General features: G+C 36.8%; 1 protein-coding gene across 1 annotated transcript; it reads right to left on the reverse strand.

The window, feature by feature from the left end:
* Window positions 1-135: 135 nt before the first annotated feature.
* Window positions 136-22076, reverse strand: LOC145764419 (fatty-acid amide hydrolase 1-like). Its single transcript, XM_082576034.1, has 13 exons — window positions 21948-22076; window positions 20074-20274; window positions 14746-14853; window positions 14430-14576; window positions 13559-13692; window positions 9957-10180; window positions 7898-8046; window positions 6162-6342; window positions 5601-5740; window positions 4459-4666; window positions 3906-4051; window positions 2854-3001; window positions 136-1236 (listed from the first exon to the last, which is right to left on the reverse strand). Exons 1-12 carry the CDS (start codon window positions 22074-22076, stop codon window positions 2876-2878), a joined length of 1893 nt encoding a protein of 630 aa, XP_082432160.1. The 3' UTR covers window positions 136-1236; window positions 2854-2875.
* Between the last annotated feature and the right edge of the window lie 152 nt (window positions 22077-22228).

Genomic DNA, 22228 nt, shown 5'->3' on the forward strand with positions numbered 1-22228 from the left:
AAAACTACCATTCCGTACTCAAAAGCGTTACGTAACGTTTTGCTTGAACCCCCCCCCGATGTGACGCTAACGTAACGCTTTGCATAAACCCCCCCCCTCCCCCTCAAAGGCGTTACGTAATATTTGAACGTTCCCTAACTGCTTGGTGAAATTTCTATCTATCTAATTTATCTAGTTTGGCTATCTGACTCCTTGAACTGATTTCCACACAATTGTTATTCGAATTATAATTTTAAGTTATCAGAAGGTGTTCATATAATATTGTAAGTCTCTAACACAATTTGAATTTATACATTACAGAATAGTGAAATTACAGAACAGGGAAACATTATTACAAATCATTACATTTTTAACTAAACAATCAATTTAATAAATATTATATTTTGGTAATTTTGCTCAGGTTTCATATCCATGGTTTTACCAATAGCTTGCGCTGTACAGTGTATAAGCAAATGTTTTTATGTTTAACTCCAGGCCAATACGAAGTTTGCCAACAATTAGGCAACATCAATGCAACGTATGTTCGAGCCAAACAAACATTAACTTAATTGATACTTCTTTGAAAAAAGAAAACTTTAAGTTCAAGTTCTTGCCTTGGTTTTTTTCCTCATCAATTTAAGTTTATGATTGAAGATTTTATTTCGAAACACAGCACAATTAATTTCATTTGATTAATAAGCCTACAGTGTCAACACGACACTTGATCAAGCGGCTCTGGGCGGGGGGAAGGTTTCGTTGCATTGCCAAAATACAACAAAGTAGCCTTTCAAGACGATCTTTTGGCTTCGAACAAACGTTACATCTGAAGGAAAATAATTGCAATTCTGTCACGATAATTAACACAAAATACAACGACTATTAACACGATCAAGTTCAATAAAACGTAACGCATAAATTTGAAAAAAAAACAAAAACGTAATTCTAGCACACAAAAGTAGCTTGCACCAAAACCCCAGCTTGGTTGGTATGTGACACAAAAAAGCGCCAAAGAAGCGATAAACAATGTTCTCAGCAATATTTCACAAAAAAAAAACACTTCTTATACAAAACATGATTTTAGTTATCTTTTGTCACCTTGCAGTATTTAACTGCAAATGTCAAACAAAAATGCAACAATGCGACAACAAAGTACAACAGCCTTCAAACAGCTAACAACTAGTGGAACATTGCCTTCCCGAAGTCTTGCTGTCTGTTTACGTCAAACTGGTAGCCGAGCTTTCGGCGATGCCAGGCTTTCTGCAAATAAAGGAAGCCTTCAAAAAATACTGCTCTTATCATTCATTCATAGCTTGTCACGCCAGTGTCGGAGCATTATTTTGCATTGTCACGACAGTGATTCACGCCATTATTTTACATTTGTCACGACAGTGTCGGAGCATTATTTTGTATTATTTTGGTAAGAGCATTGTTTGTGATATTTTTGAACATCACAAAAACATCACTGCTCTTATCAAAATATTATTAACGCTGATCTTAACTTAGCGATAACATAATTTGGAGCTTCCTGAATTTGATTATCTTTGGCTTGGTTTTTGAATCTTTATCTTCGAACGGACAATGCATTGGTAGGTTATTCCTGGTAATTTCGCATACTATATAGATGTAGAGGCTTTTGATGCAGGGTCGGTTACCGAGATAGGCAGAGTGAAGTTTTCCGATTGTTGAAGTGTTATGGCTGGAGAATCTATTTGGTGCTGCTGGATGAAGAGCAGTCCTGAAAATGCGTTGCTCAAGCGCGCACCTCAAAACTCGAACCAGAGCAGCGCGATCTTGAGTCGGGTGCGTAACCACTGAGTACTGAAGATAGAGGCAGCCGTGGCCGAGTGGTTAGCGCGTTGGGCTCGCAGTCGAGAGCCTGCATGTTCGACTCCAGCCACCCGCACTTGCTGTTGTTTCTCTGGGCAAGAAACTTAACGATAATTGCCTCTACCTAGTGATCGATTTCGAGTAATGGGTAGTACCAAACTTACGTCATAAGTAGAGTAGACAACCGGAAACAGACAATGCCGTCGGCTGCAGCGTGGGTCAGGTGTATGTCGGAAGGCGTACACCGATGCATAGCGCTCAAGTCCGCTTTCCCGCAATGCAGAATAAAGATAAACAAACAAACAACAAACAGATTTTAAGTCAAAAATAACCAGCCAGCTGGTCAGTCCTTTTGTACATTGGTTTAACGTGAATGACCTGGATTTCCATCACCTGCCCTGAAATCAGAACAATCTTACACGAAAGAACGTGAATCAATATAAAAAGGACTGATTTGTTGGCTGGATACGAGCTCCTCGTCGGTTACCATGTTATGAAATGGCTTGCAGTCCATCCACCATAGCAAGAATCGATTAATTCGTTAAATAAAATGAAGCCGTTAATTTAAATTCTCTTAATTAGCCAAATATGCGTTTCGTTTTTCTTTTACGATAAATGCTTCACCACATTTAGGTATATTTTATTCTGACGTTAGCTCCAGAAGAGAGTCAGACAAAAATCTGCAGCTTCGAGCTATGTGCAACCTCTACTCGCAATAGAAAGAATCCTAGCTACTAAGAACCAAGAGCAACAACACTTCAACAATCGGAAACTTCACTCTGTCAATCTCGGTAACCGGCCCTGCATCAAGAGCCTCTATAAGTCTACAAGTATGTAAAACTACCAAGAATAACCCATCAAGGCTTTGTCAGTTCAAGAATTAAAGATTCAAAACCACACCAACCAACCAGAGGGGGATCAAACCCAACTATGACATTTTTCCTCCAGCAAAATTTATGGGATACTAAACAGCGTGTATTAAAGTTATGCATATTTTTACTGACATTTGTAAATTGATTGCTCTGACAAAATGGTAAGACAACCGACCTGTTCACAACCATCAAGACTTTCAATATTGCTGCTGACATCCAGCATTGATCTCAATCTCCTTCATCACGCGCAAACATAGTTCCTCTTGCCAAGGCAAAGTAACACACTGGACGCCGACTGGCATTCCAATGCTGGTTTCGGACGCCTGCGAAACAACCGAACATAATGAGAGAAAATTGAATGAGGCTGTTCACCAGGCATTTAATTAAATAACATGACGCGTTCTACTGGTGTGAATTAAGCTGAACTATCACAAGATGTATACAGTGACAATCTGCTTTTTTCCGACGTTTCTGAAGAAGCCAGTTGTGTCTGATCGTTATTTAATAATGAGCGAACTTAACAGCAAAAGTGACATATCTTGTAGTCACAATTCTTGCAAATTGTGTAGTCGGACAAGGATATTTTGTTTCGGCTTTATGAACCTGTTTAAAAATGTTGGGTTGTGAGCACACCTGGCATCCCTGGAAAGCCCTATTCAAAATTGTTCCCAATTTTTTCTGATCCCCAACCCAGGATTTTATTTTTTCTAAAACTTTCATGAAAGTTGCAAACATCGAATGAAAAAAAACTATACGTCAAGCTCTGAAAATCAGTAAACCAACAGTCGCTCAAGTTTGGCAATAAATTTAGAAATTGTTAGAATAAAGATATTAATAATAAAAAACTAAAAATAAAACTAAATTAAATATAAACTATTTAAATAAAGATACTTTTGGCGCTTTATTATTTAAAGTCAGCAGCCATAAAACCAATGTGCTACGTTCAGTATTTAGTTAATGACTTTTCTGAACTACATTAACAATCGCTTCATAACCATACTGAGAAGGATGCAAAATACAGAAATAAAAATGCACCTTCTGAAAGTGGACTATCTAACATACTAACATAAGGTTGCAAAATATACAGTTGGAAGAAAAACGCGGCACTTGAAGAAATTCCTCGCATTAAGTTTCAACAAAAGTACATTTACAGTGATATAACCTTTGAATGATGCAAAACCAATAAAGTGTAGGTGTTCATTTTTACAGTGACGTAAACGCAGTTACCTTCCGCAGTTGTTTCTCCCAAGGATCGTCATAGTGGCCATGGTACGACTTGAGGCTATCAATGTCATCTTGGTTGACCGTTGTTACCGGTACCACCCCGGCAGGGTAGTTGAGCAAGTTGTATAGGGCGGTGTAGCTCATCATTTCTGAAGTTATCAAAAAGATTAACATAAACCGAGACTTAGAGTTAGACCAAAGCCTTTAGGTATACGCAGACTTAGAGTTAGAACCTTATTTTGCTTTGTCGTATCCAAGCTTGCAGCCGGTGGTTGAAGATTTACATTAAGTGGACGGGAAGGCAAGGAAGCCAATCTTTGTGTCCACCTTGTGCATGCCTTTAAGTGTCCTGCCAAAGACACAGCTGCATGCTCATGAGCGGTATCGAACCGGCACCCTTTCGATTGCTGTTCCATCGTTCTCACCACTCGGCTATGCAGCCGACATAACCTTATGTTTGTGCTTAAATCAAAAGCTATTCCACTGCGTCTGTGATCGCAATGGGTGCAAAATAAAAAAGGATTATTATTATGTAGATTTATCTTGGAGTGCCTACTTGTCATGTGTTCCAATATAGATCCTTGAGGTCCTGCTGGGGCGGGGAATGGGGGGCAAATGACCGCATCCAACCCCTTTGGCCCCTCATTCCAGGCAGACAAGAATTCTTTTGAGTATCCTGAAGCTTCCACTTGCAGATCCCATTGTCGAGCCGCTGTGCTGTTCCCGCCTCCGTATAGAAATAGATCCCGTCCCACACGAGGCCACTGAGAGCACATGACAAACATATCCTTCCGCAAGCTCGTCTGCCACTATGTCTGTAGCCGCATGCTTGTACAGGCTTTGATGTATGTTTTATAACATCTGCTATGTTCACCAGCTTCGCAGTTAGAAAAATTTGTTATTTTTACGTCGTTTCAATATCCAGGGACGATAGAACGAGGTAAAAGTAATAAATTTTGTTAACTGGGTTGTGAATTAATTAACAAATTGAAAAAAGTATAAATAGAGGGATTGCTTTTTGTTCTTACAAAAAGTCTCATTCGAAGCTAAGCCACACAGCAGCCGCGATGTAATTATGCCAGTTTTGCATATTTGCAAAAACTTTGAGCTTTATTTCATATTCGCTACGTTCACTAATTTGTGAGGTGATCATAAAAATCCACAACGTCATATCAACTACGTAAGTGTTGTCTGAGATTTGAGGGATACAAGCCCGGACGCAACTTTTGAAAAGGTACCATTATAAAATCCCCTTTCAACTTGGTTTGGTAATTACAGAAGAAAAAAGAGCAGCAGCTGTGGTGGGAATCAAACCCATGTCAATGTAATTACTAATTACTACCACCGCCCTAACCCAATGCGCCAAGCGAGCCGATGGGAAACGAATGACCAAACTGAGCTAAAATATACGTTTTCCTTTGTTGCTCAGAGGGGATTTTTTTATGGTACCTTTTACAAAGTTGCAGCCCGGACGGAAGATGGCGAAAGTATTCTTCAACTTTCATGCGCATGCCAAAAATTGAGAAACAATCTTTTATGCAAGTGGACGATTTATGAATGAAAACGAAACATCGCATGAGTTAGCAAATTTTCGCTGGAACAAAATTTAGGTCTTTGCATTTTCACACACTGGTCACACAAATACAAAGAGCTTAAGTTAGCGTCGAAACAAACAATAGTTAAAAATACTTCACCAACCTTTAAACCAATAAAAAATGAAAGTATTCTTCGAATAGGGCGTGGACAAGTCCATTTTCGAAAGTCTCCAATAGCACGGGGCTCAACTTCACTGTAGCAAAGAAAGTTCAATATATGCTGCGCACCATCGGCGAAAATCGCTACAAAAAATCAACACGAACTTACAAGATTATTTTAGACGTTAGAATCCGATCACAAGTGACTTGAAATTGAGCAGTTTTAGAGGGTCAACGTCACAAATTAGCAACTTGAAAAGATTAATAGAAACTAGAAATGTAAGAAAAGTTCATTGTTGATAACAAAAACGTTGCAAGGGGGCTATTGATACTATAAGGAAGGTTATCTCCCCAGCATAAACCTCTAACCCACTGCTCTTGTCTTTAACCGATACCTTGTCCTTTCCAGAAATAAATCAAACTTGGGTGGCTTTTTTTACATTTTCCTCTCATTCAGTTTAACAAATCATCTTCGTTGATAAGAGGTAGTATAATTGATGAACGATTGAACGTGCTCAAAATTAAAATTATTAAGCACAAGCCAGGCGGTTGGCGCCCTACCAACCTGCCGTGTGAAGTCCAATTGCATAGTCTACTCTGGGAACTTTGAATGGAACTAAACTGTGTCCAGCTGCTTCTAATGCGTCCTTGGCCATGGCGACTGCTCTCTGGCAAGCCGGTACCGCTTTCACGTACCCATCAGTGAGGTAATAACCAATCCGTAGCTTTCGTTTCGAATTAAAGACCTGCAGTGGAAGGTATTTTATAAATGGAGCGAGACCTACAATGGCATGAACAAATAGAATCTGTATAAAAATCAATAGAACGCCTTCACTGTTTGTCGGCTAGAATGTGAAACCGAATGGTGAGAATTTAAATGGCATGCGAACAGTGCAGTTTAATAAACAATTAAAAAGATCGTGACGTAAATTCTAGAACACTTGAATTTAAAAAATGCAATTCCTGAACTTCTAGAGCTAGAGTAGAATTTCTAGTAGGCCTAGTACGTAGTAGTAAGCCAGTTTTAATTTGGTGATATCCCCGTTACCGAGGGTGGCCAGATTCACTCCACGCACCGCAATCACCTTCACACCCTGCATCCACATCGATCTGTCTAACGCGTCCTCTCTTGTCAAGCCCACCTTGTTGCTTTCCTCCTCAACTTGCCTTTTCCACGTTTTCTTGGGTCTTTCTTGTTTCCTACGACCCTCCTCTCGCAACTCCAGTGCTTTTCTCAAAATATCACCTTCATCCCTTTTTAAAACATGCCCATACCACCTCACTCCATCCGCCTTCGCCAGCTTATCAACATTCTAATATGTTTAAGGGCACACTCCTGATGGAAATAATATTTTTATCAAAAATGTTTTGTGTATCCTAAAAGCAGTAAATTTCTTCAGGATTCTGAATATATACAGTATAGTAAAATTTTGACTCCATTCAATGTCTTTGTGAGTCAAAACTTACAGTGATAAATGTAGCTTGTGTTTTAATGTGTGGTTTTTAATTCGGATGCTGTTTCCTTCGAAAGTCATTTTTTGATGTTTTCAACTACTTAATTTACAACTGGCCATGCAACTACTCATTTATTTTTAAGCAGAATGGCATGGAATTTTGTAGACATAATCAATAGATACAGGAGAAGTGACATATGAAAGGATTGCTGCTATTTCTGTGTAGTTTCACTTAAAATTGAGAAACAATGGCAAATGTATTAAGTTTTTCTAGTACATAAATTTAAAATTCATTTATTTTTTAAATATGTTAACTCGTGGAAGAAAACCTCTCATCATTATATGGGTAAGGGATGGCGACCATGCCAGCAAATAGTTAAGAGTGATATAAGTTCTTCCTTGAGACTTATTAAATTTTTTACCGGTGATAAAATTAAAAAAATAAAATAAAAAACTTTTGTATTTCTTAGACTTTTTTTTCACCGAAACTTTTTTCACCCATTTAAGTGTCATATTTTTCATTGCAATTTTCATACTCTTTCCAAAAATATATAATATGTAGGGTTTTCTACAAGTTAAGCACATATTTCGACCAATTTATTAAGGGCAGTGCTGAAATTGATCTTCCACCAGGAGTGCCCCCTTAATGTATTCCAGGTGCAAACTGCTGACAGATTTAAAAAACGATTAAATCATCATGAGATTCTATGATAAAATAACAAAATTTCCACATTTTTCTACGTAATGTCAAAAATTCTGTGTTAAACAAGAAACTACACTTTAGTTTGTAGTGACACTTCACACCAAGTGTTCAAGAAAGTAACATACATAAACATATTTTTACTACCTCTTCATTAAATGGCATAGGGGGAACTGCAGGGTCAAGTTGGAACATGAAGGGGCACAGCAGAGCACGCATGGCAAGCACCAAAGTGTCGACATCTCGAGCCATCGGTCCCAATGTCGCGGCCAGCACGGTTTGGCCAGGCGTCCCAGCTGCACGACAAAAGCACCATTATAAACTTAGCTTTTACACAAAGGTACTTGATTCTTTTGAAATCAGTTCAGAAAAACTATCATGAAATATGTTTTAACGAAGAGTCATTTGAGATAGAATCAAGTTCATTTTAAGCCAGACCGACCGAAAACGTCAATTTCCTGATAAATCAAATTTCACAAGACATTCCGTTTTGATCTCAGTGGAGAGATCTTTGTACAGCGTTTGCAATGTAAACGACTTTACATGAATATAAGTTACATGTGCGCAAACTGAAGTTGTAATTTAAATGTGACAGAACTAAACAATTTCAAACTTACTCACTTGTACAACACAAAAGGCTGTTTTACTCTTCTTGTTTTCAAAAACAAATTTTTTTCGTTAAAATTTTAAAACACATCAAAAATTTTGACAACTTTGTGTGTTAAATTCAAGTCCAACCCGCTTAAAATGTAGTTTTAGCGGAATAAACGACTTCAAACTGGAGCATAAAAATGAAGATTTTGTTACGCCAAGATTTGAATGATCTTAACATCAAGTTATTATTTCATCATTTTATTTTTCGTCATTAACGCGTCCGGGACGAAAAAGATGCTAACTACAAAAATCGATATAAACCTACCAGCACGTTAATGAACGGGAAAAGGTGGCAAAACCTTGAAAGGTTTAAAACGTGCCTGAATGGAAAATCATGTAGTAGGCTATATACCGTATCAGTAGTTAGCACGGCCAAGTTAGATGAGTTGTAGACAAATTCCCAAAATAAAAGAAGCTTAATATTCAAAGATATCAAAAAATGTTTGAATACAGTATTAAGCTTCTTTTATTTTATTTTAAAAATGTTTAAATATAAACTCATGTTCAGCAAACGTTACCAACTAGACTGTTACCATCTTCAGTTGCAGATGGCACTGAAACAAATGGCAACTTTGAAATAGAATTGAAGACAAAAATAAAATTTGTTTTAAAAACGTTTGATAAATATGAGTTTGGTATCTACAATCACGGAATGGCCCGTTTCGGTGAGTCCGATTCGGTGAGTCCGATTCGGTGAGTCCGATCCCTTAACGGGGGATTTTTTCAATTTTTTTTTTAAATTATCGGGTAGCGTAGCCTAGTTATCATTGCCGTTTTAGGGTTAGGGGTTTGGAGTTAGGGTTAGGGGTTAGAAGTTAGGAACTCACCGAATCAGACTCACCGAATCGGACTCACCGAATAGTAGCAGACCCCTACAATCAAGACTCATTATTTTTCGATTAGTATGGTTAGATGTTCCGACTACTTTGCTCATAAACAATTTATGGACAATAACGATCACTATAGAAACAGCTTCAAATTTAACGAGGTTTTTAGCTAGAAGAAAGGATTACAGTACAAGCCACAAGATGCTAACTACTTTCAACAAAATAGTTTTCTGGAACAATGAGGGCGCTTGAAAACTCTGCAACGCGACTACAGTACAAGACGTTTCACAGGCGGGGTTTACCATAGCCGCGTTGCTGGCGAACAAAAACAGCTGCTGCAATTACGTTGATATTCTATGAAGAAAATTAACGACTTGGCAAAAATTGTTTTTGAGACTGGCGTCCTGACTTCGCTCACGATGCAATGCAGCAATAAGGTTATTAGCAATGAAGCTCTGGATTGTGTCCATGTGACCCACGATATAGAAAGATAAGCTTAAATAACAAGAGCAATGCTTTATGTCGAGAATGCGATCATTGCTTTACTAACGATCATGGAACATAAAATAACGCAATGTGACACAATATAAAGTCCACCAGGGAAGTTCTGACCCTGCAAAAATAAAATAACCAAAAGTAAACAAAAAGTACCAAAGTGTTAATGTAAACAAGTAAGTAAACATGTGAGTTTCTTATGTTGTAAGAAGTAAAACATGCAAACCCACTTTGTGTTCCAATGGCGCTCAAGCGGAACTTGGTCGGCTTTAATCCAGCAATGCCACACATATGAGCAGGATTTCTTATGCTTCCAGCGATGTCTGTTCCAAATCCCAACAGGGAGCCCCCTGATGCTATCAGTGATGCCTCCCCGGCTGACGATCCACCGGTGGTGAAGTTTTTTTTGTGAGGGTTGCCAGAGTTTTTGTAAATTGGGTTGCTGTTCCCAAAACTAAAACGCAAATATTTTTGACGTGACTTACTTCGAAGAAACAGTCTTACATATTGACATAAGTCATTTTACTATCATGCACCAAAGTTGGTCTGTAGGTTTGATACAGAAATATATTTCACTAACAGTCAGCATTGGCAACCACATACAAGATGTGCATTATAGTTTCTTCACATATAGTGTTGCCAACGGCAGCTTGTCCCTGTTGGAGACTTGCATTAATAATCATGATTAAACAATAAATATATATTATATAGCCTAGCCTACTATTAATACTATAAAAAAGCTTAATGTCAAGCAAAAAAGCCAAGCAGAGCAAATTACATCAAATAATAAATAGTTATTATATACTTTCTAAAACCTCTACAGCTGCCTGTAAAGCCTGTTTCACCCTAAAAGTAGCAGTGGGCTATAAATGGTCAATTTTTTGTTTTGCTTTAAGGACAGTTTTTTGTGTTCCATTTAGCCTATCTCAACATAAAATGATAAAATTTTTGGTCTGAGTTCCAAGAAAAAAGTGTGCAGGGCAAAAATTCAAAATGGCCGTCATTTTTCCCAAATAATTACGTTTTTAGCCATAACTTGGTCATTTTGGGGTATTTTTACTTGGTTGTGGTGTCTTACCCTATGTTTGTGTGGTCACTGGTCAGGCTATCTGTTTAAGCAATAGTAAGTAGGCTATAACTTTTACATGTAGAGTTATGCTGTAGTTTGACAAAATTACCCACTTTTTTAAACTTTATTGTGGTTTTATTTCGATCATTAACAGATTACAAACTAGGAAATTGTCCTGCCTTCAGCTAAATCTATAAACAAATTCAAACACAAAAAGGCACTCTGTCAGGAAGTAGCAGGTGCAAATGCCTTTGCAAATAAGAAGTCCACAACAAAAGTAACTCTACACTTTGACACCACACAGAGAAGTAGGATAGACAGTGATTGGCCGTCTCATTTTAAATTTTCGTGATGATGATTAGGCTACACTGAATGTAAGATGATCTCTCAACATTTTCTCTTCTTTGCATTTGAGATAGACCAAATAGTTGCCATTTTATGTAGAGACGATGAAGAGACAGCATGTAGCTGCCAATGACCCTCGCTTGACTGCAGTACGTCTATGGGAGCAGATTGATGCCCTCATGACAGATGCCACAAGCAAAAATCTCAAAATTGAAATAGGTGTTGCAGAACAACTTGCATCAAAGCATGAGCCATATCATTTGCTTTGTAAGTCCCATACATATGAACGGTTTGATAGACAATTTTACAGCTATGGCTGCTCTCGAAAACAAAATTAGTCTTCGTAAACTCATTGTAAAGAGAGCCAGCATTGCAGGTCTATCTCTGGCAAAACAAATCTGTGGTTGAAACTGCTCTGGCAGCTCTTTTAAAGCTCGTAGCCCATGAGGGAAATGCCAAGATAGCATCTTTAGCTGAACAGTTTGATTTGATTTTAGAGGAGGCTGGAGTATATAGCATAAGTCGTTTAACCTCTACAAAGAGCGACGTTTTACCCGACTTGGATATCAGGTAGATGCAGTCTACGATTGCATTCCATACATGAAGCAGTTACTTGCCAAGACAATGCTAAATAATCTTGTTAGAGCTTGTAAAATTTACCTCGAGAATGATTTCATCAAAGCAGGATTCAAAGCACTTGCATTTTACATGCCGAGTGACAATGCCCTTCCTTAACTGTGTAGAACGAGCAAACCAAGATTTGGTAATTGACCTCCTTCCTCAGCTCTGCAGTGACCTTGCCGAAAAAAGGCACACACTCTTCGAGACTACCATGTAGCACGGACACATGTGAAAATGGAAGACAATGCTCCACAAAGCGACCTTGATCATCTTCTTCTTGGAGAGATGTGCATCCAGCTGGAAAAGGAGTAGAAATGCAGTGCAAGCGTGAGTATTGGGGTGTTGATCTTAATGCTGCTCGAGCAACTCCTCTTCGTACACTGGTATTAGACCAACAAAAAACCTGCCGACAAGCAATTTGAATGCAGAGAGGTACTTGGCCAAGTTTGGTTATCTTGCTTCACCATCGGCCAAACACTCAAACAGAGTGTTCAAAGCAGAAACAGAAGAAAAAGCAAATGTTGAAAGAGAATTTACAAAAGAAAGTGACAGCCAGTGATTTTATTAACCAACTCCTTGTGAAATGTAAAAAACATGGGGGGCCTTTTACATCTGTCGATGAAGTAAAAACTCTTGTTTCTAAAAAAGCCACCAGAGATAAAGATATTCTTAAGGCAAGAAATCCAACATCAGAGAGTCACCCACCAACATGATGCAGATGTCCGCAAAGATCTTTATCAGGTCAACAAGGTATCCCAAGAGGAGATGATTGAGAACCTCACTGTACTTCTTGGAGATGATTTCCAAGTTGAAGCAGTGGTCTTCCCTTGTGAAGAGGAAATAGTGCAAACTGCAAACACTTACAGGAGCTAAATAGGCAGAGGGTCAGGATAAGGAAGGCCTGGTGTTCCAGCCAAACCACTCACTTGCCGTCATATAGGATGTGGGAGAAAACTAAAGATGGTACTTTGGGTTTTACCTTAACAATAATGGGGATGGCACATCTGACGCTTGCTGGCACAGGAGATGAAACTTGGCAGCGACCACCTGGCACTGATCACTTTCAGGACATCATGGAGCAACAGATTGTCATTGTGACTGTTTCAGAAACTTCAATCTTTTCTCTAAGAAAGCCATGTTACATTTTAAACAATGCCCCTGAAATTGAAACGGTGTTTAAAGAAATAACTCAATAAAGGTGAAAAAATGATAAATTAGTATTAAGTCAACTTCCAATTGTCAGTGACTTTTCTAACATGCACTAACAGATTGCCTGACCCCATAAACATGGGGTTGGACACCAAAATCACTGAAAACAACCCCAAAATAGTGAAGTTATGGCTAAAAATCTGATTTTTCATGGAAAATAGCGGCCATTTTGGATTTTTGCTCTGCACATTTTTTTCTTGCATACAAGATCAAAAATTTTGTCATTTTATGTTGAGATAGGTTAAATGGAACAGAAAAAAAATGTCCCCAGCGAAAAATAACAAAAAAAGTATTTTTGACCCGTGTATAGCCCACTCCTACTAAAAGGGGATCATTAGAAGGTGCTTATTCAAATAGAATCATTATTATGTGACTATTGAATAGCTTTTAATATAGCTATCAGCACTAAGATTTATCACTAGGTGTTGAAAAAAACTGACGTCCAGTTTAGTAATTACTCAGTTGCCATGGCAATAAGCAGATGACAACTAACTGCATTCACACGATCATCCATGAATCTACTAACAACATTTTCGAGACAAAAAATATGTTCAATCCAAAAACTGAACGAACAAAATGATCACCTACCTCAGCATTAATTGAGGAACATTGGTCTTTACAAAGGGAACAGCTCCATGGTATTTGAGAACTTTAGCCAGCACACAATCATCCAGGCCAGGTTGATCAAGAAAATATGACACCCCTATAGTTGAGTCCATCCCCTACCAGAACGAAATATCACATTTGTATGTCAAAGTATCTAAATATATATGCAAGTTAACACTGTGAAAAAACAGTTGCCAGCCAAAGAAAAGCTCCTCTATAAGAAGCAGTTGTAAATGATGCACATTTCAGTGTACAAATAAACACAGTCTTCAGGTTTGAAGGTTATTCGTATCAGTATCAGTACATACACATTTTTATATGTAGGTAAAGGGGGGTCCCATACTTGATTCAAGTATCGGATATGAGAAGATAAGGTTCTCATTGTACTAAGCCTTCGGTACTAAGGAGAGTAGGGTGGCCAGTTCCTTTTCTCTGTGGCCAGTTCCTTATATGTATATATGTCAAAATTGAGCTAATAACATTGATTTGAAAATTTGGAGTGACAGACTTCTTCACTTAGTCATGATTTGTGAATTTAACAACTTTGATGAGCTCGATTCTCTTTAGTTTACAGCGTGGATGTTAGAGTTATATACAATCAACAAAAATGTTCAAACAAACTTCTGTCTTGAGTCCAAATTGTAGCCGTAGCCTTTAAATTGTCATAAAGTATGATCAAGTGAGAAAAGCGTTCTATTTTTTCTTTTATTTATTTTCAATCTACGCTGAAGACATACAAAGACTATTCAAATGCAATACATTTTGCTTGGTTGGAAAGCGTCACCACTTTAGGAAGAAGGCTATTCAACCCTGGCTTAAACTAACATCTACCAAAGTTATAAAGGAAACATACTTTAGTGAAAAAGCAATCCTTCAAGCTAACCGGCAACCCATACAACATATTGTTTGGAGGCTTTCTGGATTTTAAAGACATCGCTTGCTGCTCCGCATTTGGTATAAGGCAGGTAATTGAGTTGAATTCCTTTGTTGCAGTGCAAGCCTAAAACAAAAACAAAGTTGTCAAAAGAAGAGAAATATGTCAAACACAAATTAAAATTCATACCCTATATAAGAATATCTTTGCAAAACTTACAGTATTGCAAGATTGTACAACCAGTAAAGTAGGAAAACAAGTTATTTTGATTGACAAAAATCAAAGCGTTACAAACCTTATGCAAATACGCTTGAATTATCTGAAGAGGATCAATCGTGCCCTCCTGTGCAGCAGCGATGAGACTGCGAGCATCCATTTCCAAGATGCGTTGTCTTTCCTCAACCTAAAGAAAAACTTATTAAAAAGATAGTCCAATTTGGAAACGATAATATATAATTAACAGTGTCTAAGCTTGAGCAAATTTAATAAACCAAAATAGGTGCAAAAAAAACACTAATTGCAAAGCCAATGGAATGGACAATTGGGCATATTAATCTTTCAAAAAGTTGAAACCAAATGGTTTTCATTGATCCTTCAGTTAGGTAAGCTAGCTCAGCGAGTCAGCGTGGTCCAACTTCTTTTCATCGCGAGCCAAAGACATATTTTTTTTTAATCTTGTGGGCCAATGTTTAAATAGCGATTCATAGGCTTATTGCTGGCAAATTATACATAGCCTATGGCATTACAAATGTAACTATATAGCCTATGGCATATAGTTACTACTCTCTAAAACCTCTTGAGCTTGTTTCAACCTAAACGGGGATCATCTTTAACTTTATCAACTTTAGATTTTAATTTTAGACAATAGCGTTGGTATCCACGAGAATCGTAGTTGTGGCCATGCGAAAGCAAGCGTAAAGAACCTCGTTTCTAAGTTGATTTCGATATTTGGTTTATTGTTCATTGCCGAAAACGTACACTCGCAAATGGATGTATGGTACTTCATATTTTTCCAAACATACAGTAGAGTGGCTTACTGGTTCAGAACAGCATCTTTTAAAAGGGGAAACTTCTCCTTTGACACTAACTTCCAAAGGCTTGTAGGATTTTCCATTTTCTTTGACAGCAAAAACGGATCGTTCTGAAGTTCACATAATTGGAGTTGAAGCTCTGGGGGCTGTGTACTAACTCTCACGCCCATGGAAAAAAATTTTGAACAAACTGGTATTGTTATGCATCACAAAGGATCATCACAAAGTTTTTTTGTCAATTACAATAACAAAGAAACAAAAATTGAAATGATACTGCTAGATTAAAGCGAAGCTGACTATCAGTTTGCGGGCCAAAAAAACGGAGCTTGCAGGCCAAGTTTGGCCCACGGGCCTGCAGTTGGACCACGCTGAGCTAGCTCATGAAAAACAATAATCAAAGAAAAACTAAACATTATAAAAATGTTGGAATGACACGGTCAAGAGGAAATCAAACATATTACGGTACCAGTTACTTGAATAAACAGAAGAATTCATATTTGTTTTTCACAGTTTTATGTATATATATACTATGTATCATATAATATATACCGTAATATGTATAGTTAATAGTTATATATGATATAATACTGTGTGGACACACTCCAGTTCATCTAATCCATTATTATACTGTTTATAATATATATTTCATAAATTGAATCTGTAACCGATTTATTTCCCTCAACCAAATTATGTTTTCAAGATTCCCATTTATAAATTTGATCAGTAGAACTCAAACCAACAATGTATGATTTTTAACAAATTAATAAGCAAAATCAAAAGCCAAAATTTTACTACAGCAGCAATACAAGGAGGTGAAATTGTAGGTGAAATGATTATTTTAACACATAAACATTAAAAAACGCTTCTCTAGGTAACGGACCAACGGTGCTAACTAGAGCTGCATTTTATTTCTGGGTTAGCATCAACCGTGTTAATTATGAAAAATTGTACGGCAGTGTATGGCTGATATAGATTTAAATGGAAAATATCTGTGACTTATTGCTAAGCTATCGGAATGGCCCGATTCGGTGAGTCCGATCCCTTAACGGGGGATTTTTTCAATTTTTTTTTTTAATTATCGGGTACCGTGGTCTAATTATCATTGCCGTTTTAGGGTTAGGGGTTAGGAGTTAGGGTTAGGGGTTAGAGGTTAGGAACTCACCGAATCAGACTCACCGAATCGGACTCACCGAATCGGACTCACCGAATAGTAGCAGACCCCTAAGCTATAGGATACAAAAAAGACACAAAAAGCTTATATTCAGACTGAAGGTGACTTATATGGTGCAATTGTTAAAAACGTGGAGTTTGCCAGGAATGTATACTATCTCTTCACCCTGCATACTGAAATGATCTTTAGACAGGTTGATGGCATGGAGAGTATCACCATCGAAGGTAAGTAACTAAGTACGTATCCAACCTGCAGTATACAGATACAGATGATACTGTCTTGTTGGCTAAATCAGCAGCAAGCTCTCCAAATTTTTTTAGAAAGAATAAACAGTAAATTGGAAAAGAATATAACATGAAAATTAACACCAAAAAACGGAAACGATGATTATATATATATAATAATAAAAGAAAACGCACCAAGTTTAAATATTAGTATTGACGAATGCTGCGTGAACAAGTTAAAAGCTAATACCTATTTGGGACACACAATAACTGAAAATGGCAGATGCTATATAGAGATATTGAGAGAAATAAAAATTTCGAGAACGGAAACAAGTACGTTGTCAAAATGAGACATTAACAACATGCGAAATTAACATCAACACTCAGAGATGAATTATGAAATTTACAATGCAGCAACGACTTAAGAGGCATTTGAAATGTGTGTTTATAGAAGGATGCTTAAAATTTCATGGAAGGATAAAATCATAGACGGAGATGTACTATTTCGAATGGAAATTCTACAAACAATTTTAAAACACAAAAAAATTGAAGTAGTTTGGGCCATATGATTCACAATAATTCTATTCAAAGACAACTACTTGAAGGACAAATGAATGGAAAACAAAACATACCACTAAAAATTTGGACTAATGATATTAAAGACTGGTCAGGACTTAATTACAAAAGTGCAAAAGAAAAATCTCAACAGAGAAACTTGTTGCTTCAACTGCTTCATTGCCTCCACCTTGGCTCCAAAAAGGAAGGAACTTAAAGATGATCAAAGTGAAGTTACCACAATACAAAGCATTTAATGCAAAACAAAATATATGTGCAAGTCATTCAAAATTGAACACGAAATCAGGTGCAAGTGAAGCCAAGAAAACTACAATGTGTTAAGCTTCAGAAACTACATTAATATGTTTAATATGAAGAAAAAGTAATTTTCTAACTTGAATATATTTCAAACTTGAAGCTTGAAGTATTATAATATATATTATTGTATTATACATTACAAGTCATAATATATATTTGCATAGTTTGACACTATCAATACCATGGAGGAAATGAATTAGAGAAACTCTATTGCATCTTATTGAGTGAAAGGTAAGAAGAATAACTTAACAATAATGATGGTAATGGTAACAGAACAACAACCTCTACAACAAACTAAATTCGAAACATAAAAACCCAACAACAAATAAGTAAATCAATAAATCAAATAAGCAAATCAATAAACCAATAAATTCATAAAAAAATGAAAAGGTCCTGTAGGTTTTAAGCTACCATAATCTGCCATCATGTAAAAAACAGTTGAACCGCTGTCTGGGTGACACATGGCCCAGGCCTCGAAATTCACGGCGGACATGTCCGCCGTCACAGCGTGTGATGTCCGCGGGAAGTACCATCTAGATCGGTCATATTTGTCCGCCGAAAAATAACACAAGAACCAATACAAATCGTCATTGCATAGCACGAACAATTGTTGCAAGAATACAATTTCCCGCACATTCTAGCACGCATTTAGAAAATGTGAATACTGTATGCCTTATCTTTCATTCAAGTCAGAAAACTTTTGATCTTTACGTTGTTTCAACGATTGATGACATTGAATCATCGTAATATTAGGTAAATTCTTCGCAAAGAATCGATAGGAGTACGGGTACTTCTACACTAATCACGCGCAGTGTCTGGCTTTGATCTCCGAGTAATATTGATAAAGAAAGGTTTGCTACAAAATTAGAAATACGAGTAGGCTATTACAGCAAGATTTGTTAAGTTTTGGTATTACAGCAAGAAAAAGCCCAGGGAAAATTCACTTTCGCTCACATGACACGCAAGAATAAACCTTAAAAAAGCCTAGTGATGCTTTGCACAGCAGAAAATAGTAGCATTAGTGTAAAAGTTTTCCGACTTGTGCCTAGAGCATTGTGAGTCCTGGGTTTTTTTTTTGCTGAGACTTTTCGATCATTTGCCCGAAATAACTTGAAAAAACTCGGTCATTTTTTATTTATTTCGGTCATTTTTTCTGATGAAAATATTTCCTTTCAAGTAGCTGATACAAACCAAAATTTGCACTTCCTGACTAGCTACAACATTAAGTTTCGCTGAGAAAAGTTGTCGTGTTTTATCTGAAAAAAGTTAGAACAGACAAACGTTTCTTCAACGTTCATCAGCAAAACTCAACCAACAACACCCGGCCGCAGACATTGATTATGACTATATTTTTTTCGAACATTTTGACCGAATTGACTATGTATTTTTTCGGACATTTTAACCAAATTGACTATATTTTTTTCGGACATTTTGTCCGAATTGACTATATATGTTTTCGGACATTTTAACTGAATTGACTATATTTTTTTCGGACATTTTGTCCGAATTGACTATATATGTTTTCGGACATTTTAACCGAATTGACTATATTTTTTTCGGACATTTTGACCGCATTGACTATATATGTTTTTGGACATTTTAACTGTATTGACTATATTTTTTTCGGACATTTTGCTAAAAAATCGGTCAATGACCGATAAATAACCGAAAAAAAACCCCAGATTGTGACGCAAGAAGCCACACGACCTCGTTCGGTGGAAGTTAATCAGTTATGCGGCGTATTAAGCAGCTACTCGGCGCTTTTACTCTTCAAGCGCAAGTCGTTGGTCTGATGAAAGCCTTTCAGAATGACTTCGCTGAAATTTAAAGCCTTCTAAACCATAGCTATAGTTCTCAAATGGCAAAGAAATATCAAGATAAAGTGATAAAGCATGACAATCGATGTCAAAACTGGTGTGTCCGCCGTGAGGCTTAATTTGTCCGCCGAGATAGCTGCTCAGACCGGACACGTTTGTCCGCCGTCAACAAAAACGAATTTCGAGGCCTGATGGCCTTTATCCATGCTGCAGCACTGGTTTTTTTTTCGGTCATTTATCGGTCAATGACCAATTTTTTAGCACAATGTCCGAAAAAAATATAGTCAATTCGGTCAAAATGTCTGAAAAAATATAGTCAATTGACTATATATGACCAAAAATGACTAAAAATGACCAAAATAAATAAAAAATAATCGAATTTTTTCAAGTCGTTTCAGACAAATGACCGAAAAGTCTCAGCGAAAACAAAAACCTAGCTGCAGCATGATAGAAAGCCTGAAACATACGGTATAAGACCAAAAAGAAAAATTACAGTTAGCTATTTACATTTTCATGTTGGAGTTCTTGAAGTTTTTGTTCAATGTTTCTTCGTTCTCTGTTTCTTTTCTGAGTAGATTTTGCTTTCAAAGCACGCCGCTTTTTCCATTTCAATAGAAAGAGGGACAAGCCATAAAATGATACTACTCCAAGGGCAGCTAACTTTACTGCTCTGGTGTCACAAGATTTTATTAATGTAATTGAAGGCATCTGATCAACATAAAATATAAACAATAAACATTGATTATCAAATATAGGGAGCTGGTATACAACTATACATGTCCCGTAAGGTGTACCAAAAAAAATAAAGTTCTTTGAATTTTTTAGCCTATTTGCTAAAACTTGCATTTAGGGTCACAATTAACTTTACAACAAAAATTTTTCAATTTCAAAGATGTCTGATGCCGGTATTCTGCATTTCCGTGACAAAGAGGCCAAAAATTCATATTTTGGTCATATTATATTCAGATCCGTAAGTGCTAGAGACTTCATTCTTGGTGTTATGGATGCAGATTGCAGAATGTCCACTTTCCTATCACCATTCAATACATTTATATAGCCTAAAGTCTTTACTTTTTGAGATTTTTGCTAAAAACTAATTTTTGCCCTGTTGTCATAGGGATTCAGCCATAAAAAATCTTAAAAAACATGAAATTCAACAAAAAATTCATGGAAATATGAATATTTATGCTGATATGTAATTTTACACCTGTTTCTGGTATACAGCTGACAGGCAGTGATTATTATAAATCAAAGAAAAGAATTGGCCAATGAACATACATCACCCAATCAGATATTTACTGAGTAAGTGATACCATTACAATTATATACATTTACGAATCAATGTCGCATATACCAAACTATTCAATTCAATTCAATTTATTTTTCTTTGTCAGAATGCAAAAGAAATGATATTGTGAAAAAGAAATACAGTAACAAAACTAACAAAAGGAAAAGGTGGCAAAACCTTAATGGTTTAAGACGTGCATGAAAGGATCTAATATTGCGGTATATGCATCAAGAAATATAGTTAAGCACGGCCACCAAACCTGAGCTGACTACATTATTTCATACTCATTACTCTAGCATGTGATGTATAATTATGTTGTTTAAGCACTGATATGTTGCAGTAAGCTAGTTACATGCTAGCAGTTCAAGCTTGTGGCAGAACATCACAATACTGTACACAAAATAATGGACTATTTAATATATAGGATAATACCATATGAGACATTAGTTTTACAACCCAACTAAAATGTTTTGAAAAGAAAACTGGAAGCAATTAACTTGCCTAAAAAATAGTTAAAACTAACAGCGACAATGCAGAATAATCTACAACTTAAACCTGGAGTCCAATCTGAATAACACAGTCTATAAAACTACTATATAGCATTATAGCAGTCTTCAAAAGGCTCTTTGTGTTAGAAGCTAAGCAAAGTATTTGATCATATTGCGTTTGGTGAATTTTTCGGATGATGTTGCTGTAATAGCTTGTTCTTTCGAAAACTGTCGGACTATTTTGTATAAAAACTGTTTCTCTTGCTTGATGTTGTGATGAGGTTGCTGTGGAATTTTGTCAACAAACCTAATGCTCTTTCACATGAATCATTAACAACACAAATATTGTGATCCATTTCTTCATCTTTCAAGAAATTGCTGTCTTCTGCCCATTTCCTTGGATGGCTGTTTAGAAAAGAGTCTATTCCCATTGTGTCCAGAAGAATCCATGATTCTGAGCCAAATAAATCTCGCAGCTGCGTGTCCTTGCTGATGTTTTTGGGCATTTGCTGTTCAGTTATCTGGTTTATGCTGACGTGTGGTTGTTGTTTTTTTTTTGCATTTTAAAAGGATTTTCTCAAAGTAGAGTTTTCCGTTGTAGTTACTTTTTCGCCAAACAAGCTCATCACCACCAAGCGTTCAGTTAGATACCAGAGATGGCAGTCTAGCTTCTTCAAATTTTCCTCAGCAATGTGACTCAATTGGGCAGGGAGATAAGATGCACCATTCTTCATTAATCTTTACTCAGCTGCTTGTACAGCAGTAAGTCATTCAGTGCAACATCGCATGCACTAGTGCACTCTAACCAGCTTTTTACATTATATAGAGAAAGAAAAGTTGCCATAGAATACACCTTATTCAGGACTTCTTTATTGAAAACACTTTT

This window comes from Aplidium turbinatum, chromosome 2, assembly GCF_918807975.1.
Source record: "Aplidium turbinatum chromosome 2, kaAplTurb1.1, whole genome shotgun sequence".
Lineage (NCBI taxonomy): Eukaryota > Metazoa > Chordata > Ascidiacea > Aplousobranchia > Polyclinidae > Aplidium > Aplidium turbinatum.